This window comes from Erythrolamprus reginae, chromosome Z, assembly GCF_031021105.1.
Source record: "Erythrolamprus reginae isolate rEryReg1 chromosome Z, rEryReg1.hap1, whole genome shotgun sequence".
NCBI classification, from domain to species: domain Eukaryota; kingdom Metazoa; phylum Chordata; class Lepidosauria; order Squamata; family Dipsadidae; genus Erythrolamprus; species Erythrolamprus reginae.
In genome coordinates, this window is record NC_091963.1 from 645,122 (window position 1) to 649,480 (window position 4,359).

Sequence of the window (4,359 nt, forward strand, 5' to 3'; positions counted from 1 at the left end):
CCAAAACTCCTTGGCAGAATGGCAGTGGCAGGATCAGAACTCAGGGCTGGCAACCGAACAAGCAGGAATACAGGCAGTCCTCGATTTACAATGCTTCATTTAGTGACGGTTCAATGTTATGACAGCCCCGAAGCAAGTGATAATGGGACCGTTTTTCAGCCTTGACAAAAGGGACGCACGACCTTTCCCCCCTAAAATACGAAATTCGTAATTTGTGCGATTGAAATTTTGACGCACAGCCACTGACTCGTACTTACGACGGTCGCAGGGGGCTGTCATGCGAATCCCCTTCAGTGACTGTGCAACAACAAGTCAAGTCGAGGGGAAGCTCGGTTTTACTTGGCAGCCATGTTGATAACAGAACAACGGCTGGGATCTGCTTAACGATGGGGCTGCAGGCTGTAAAATGGGGCAAAATTCCCTGAAGCCCTGTCACGTTTAGGTTGGGCCGCACAGCGGTTGTAATTTGAGGATGAAAGAGTTCAGGGGAGCCAGAGGGCTGACTGACTCATTGAAAGAGCATGGGGATCCGTTTAGTGACGGTGGCAAGGCAGGTCGTACAATGGGGCGAAATTCACTGGACCCCTGACATTCGGGGGGGGTTCATAAGTCAAGGACTACCCGGAGGGTTAAGAAAAGTGAAAATAACATCAAAATACCAAGGGTTTTTTGATGGCATGCTTGTGGCAGCCATCTTGACTTTGTTGACCTACTCTGCCCTAAGGAGACGTCTCTGGATGGGTTTCTTCACCGGGGCTCCCTGTTTTCAAATCACTTTCCAATTCGGCTGTGCCTCTCACAGGCCAAGATCATAACCAGCCTCTTTCCTTCATCCTTCATTTGCACGCTCACTCTTGCACAGTCAGAAACTCAAAATAAAAATGGGAGAGAGAGAGAGAGCGATAGATATATAAATAGATAGATAGATAGATAGATAGATAGATAGATATAGACAGATAAATAGATAGAGAGAGAAAGAGAGAAGGAAGAGAGATATACTAGAAAAATAGATTAGATAGATAGATAGATAGATAGATAGATAGATAGATAGATAGATAGATAGATAGATAGATATAGATATAGACAGATATGTAGATAGAGAGAGAGAGAGAAGGAAGGAAGGAAGAAAGGAAGGAAGAGAGATATATACTAGAAAAATAGATTAGATAGATATAGATAGATAGATAGATAGATAGATTAGATAGATAGATAGATAGATAGATAGATATAGACAGATAAGTAGATAGAGAGAGAAAGAGAGAAGGAAGAGAGATATACTAGAAAAATAGATTAGATAGATAGATAGATAGATAGATAGATAGATAGAAAGATAGATAGATAGATAGATAGATAGATAGATATAGACAGATATGTAGATAGAGAGAGAGAGAGAAGGAAGGGAAGAGAGATATATACTAGAAAAATAGATTAGATAGATAGATAGATAGATAGATAGATAGATAGATAGATAGATAGATAGGGTAGATAAGGTGGGTGGGTGGGTAGGTAGGTAGGCAGATAGACAGAGAGAGAGAGAGAGAGAGGTGATTAGATAAAGATAGATAGATGGAGATAGATAGACAGACAGAAAGACAGACAGAGAGATAGATAGATACCATGTTTTCCCCAAAATAAGACTTCCGCTGATAATAAGCCCAATTGATCTTTGAAGTGCATGGCAATAAAGCAGAGCATTACTTAAGGGTTCAAAAATATTAAAACAGGGTCTTATTTTCAGGGGAAAACAGTAGGTAGCTAGAAATAGGGATAGAGAGATTAGATACATAAAGAGGCAGAGAGAGGGAGGGAGGAAAGAAGGAAAGAAAGAAAGAGAAAGAAAGGAAGGAAGGAAGGTTTAGGAAGAGAGAGAACAACAGAAGGATTAGAGAGAAATATAGATAGATAAATAGTCAGGTAGGTAGGTAGATAGAAATAGAGAGGGTTAGGGAGAGAGAAAGACATTATATATATATATATATAAATAAAGAAATAGAGAGGGTTAGGGAGAGAGAGAGAGAGAAAAAGGTTAGATAGATTTAGCTATCTATAGTTAAACATAGAGAGAGAGAGAGAGAATTTTAAAAGATCCATTTTGAAGCAAAATTGAAAGGAAATGGATTCAGGGGCGACATTAATACTTTTCCTTCCCAATGTTATTTCTTGGTTTGTTTGCTTGTTTTGGCAGAAGAAATGACAAGGGGAAAAGCCTATATAAGAAGTACAGATAATCCTCGACTTACAACAGTTCATTTAGTGACTATTCGAACTTCCAACAGCACTGGGGGAAAAAGAGACTTTGAACCGGTTTTTCACGCCTACAACCGCTGCCGCATTTCAACGGTCCCAGAGCCCTTGGACACTGGTTGGTGTTTAGGGCGGCTGCCCGTCCCAACGCCTCCTGATTCGCGTTTTGCAACCTTCTAGTTAAGTCAGATCCACTTAACAGCCGTGTTGCTAACTGAACAACTGCAGTAATTTGGGTATAAACACAACGGAGACAAGGAAGGACATAAAACAGGGCAAAACTGGCTGAACAAACACCTTGCCGTCGTAACTCGAGGACTTCTTGTATTACAGGCTTTTCAGAAGGTGACACCCTTCCTCTCCCCATTGGGTTGAACCAAGGTGGGGAGGAACATTACATTTGTTCCTCTTCCATGCCCCCCCCCCCCCGTCTCTGAAACCGGAACTCCACAGAGCCCGTCGGGATGCAGGAACGGCCAGTCCTTCTGCCCCATCATTCGAACCCGATCCCCAGTGAGCCTTCCCCGGTCCCACAGAACACTTAAGTTGTGAAGAGGTCCACCACAGTCACCGGTCCAGGACGCGGCCAAAGTCCTCGGGGGCCACGGCGTTGCCTTCGTTTTTGAGGTCGGCGAAGACCTGAGTGAAGAAGTGGGGGTCGGCGTTGATCCTCAACATTTTGGCACTCATGGCATGGATGATGTGCAGGCAGCGGTTCCAGAAGATGTCCTTGGAGGCCTCCACCAGGAAGGGCTTCAGCGGGTAGGAGATCTCGTTCCCCATGTAGGAGTAGGACAGGTAGAGGCAGGTGAGCAGGGCCGCCTGGAGGTCGTGCTCGTTGCCCACCAGGTCCCCGTCGATCATCTCCCGGCACAGCAGGTAGACGAAAACCACGTTGGCTGGCGTGACGAAGGCCTGGTCCTGCCAACCTTGTAGCAGCAGGGAGCGGTCCACGCTGCGCAGCCACAGGATAGGCTCGGTGGGCGACAGGTGCTTCAGCCGGTAACAACGGCGGCAGAGAAACTCGCCGAGGCATTTCAGAAGCTCGCTGGTGGACGCCTGGACGATAACCCGTCGGGGGGACGAGGAGGACCCACCGGGCTTCAGCAAGGAGCCGGCCGGGCCCACGGTGGTGGTGGAGAGGCCCTTGGTGCTGAGCGGTGCCAACGGTGGGCCGCCTTCGTCGTAGCCAGCGAGGTTGGCGCAAGAGAGTGACTTCTGGATGTTCTCGTGGTTGAGATGGGCTACCTCTTTCCCCGTAGGGATGTTCTTGCTAGGGAGGGCAGCGCCTTTGGCTCGAGAGCCCCGCTTTTTGGTCGAGGCCACCAGTCGCTTCCACGTCAGTGCCGGGATGAACATGGAGGGTCTCTTGAGGGTCTTGTCCGCCTTCTGCCCACTTCCCTTCCCGCTAGGCAGGCCGCTCGGGTAGTGGGCCAGCGAGCTGGTGGACCCCTCCTCAGGCAGGCTTGCTTTGCCACCACCACCACCACCCGGCGAGAGAGACAGCACGGTGCCCATGTCGGCAAAGTGGGAGGGAGGGCAGGGCGGCAGCAGAAGCAGCAGCAAGGCGGGTGGCAGGGAGTCACAAGGGCTGTGCTGTGCAACCACTCAGCCTGCCTGGCCTCACATCGCGGGGAAACGGGGTGCCGGCTCAGCCCCGCAGCTCCAAATCAGGGCTCCCAGGCGGCATGGCAAGACCGTCGAGGGTCCGCGGGGCTGCTCAATCCCGGAGGGAGAAAGGTGGGAAGGTTCAGAGACCAGCCGGTCGCACAGCTGCGGGTCGCGATGGAGGTCCAGAGACAGCCCGGGCGCTTCTCCGGAACTACGCCCGATCCTCTGGGCGCCCCGTGGGATCCCGACGGACTCCGGGTAGCATCTCCCCTCTCTCCTCCGCCGCCGCTCCTTCTTCCCCGGGCATTGCGCGCTCTTTTCCCCGGCTTTCCTCCTCCTGCAGCAAATCTCCTCCGGCCGTTCCGTCCCCTTCGCTCCAGACGCCCCCCCCCTCCCGGGAGGAAAAGCCGGGCGGCCGGCGGCTCTCCGCTCCTCTCCTCTCCCGCGGCTCCGCCGGGTGCAGATGCGCAAAAGCGCCGCAGCCGCGCGCGGAGGGCGAGGCGT

At 50.6% G+C, this 4,359-nt stretch overlaps 1 protein-coding gene across 1 annotated transcript; it reads right to left on the reverse strand.

Moving 5' to 3' along the window:
- Nucleotides 1-2,811: 2,811 nt before the first annotated feature.
- On the reverse strand, nucleotides 2,812-3,762 carry LOC139153214 (cyclin-dependent kinase 5 activator 1-like). The gene has a single exon (XM_070726857.1). The coding sequence runs from the start codon at nucleotides 3,760-3,762 to the stop codon at nucleotides 2,812-2,814; it is 951 nt and encodes a 316-aa protein (XP_070582958.1).
- Nucleotides 3,763-4,359: the final 597 nt, after the last annotated feature.

What these genes read in the sequence shown, in the direction of transcription:
- LOC139153214 (XM_070726857.1), bottom strand. Translation starts at nt 3,762, where the DNA reads ATGGGCACCGTGCTGTCTCTCTCGCCGGGTGGTGGTGGTGGTGGCAAA.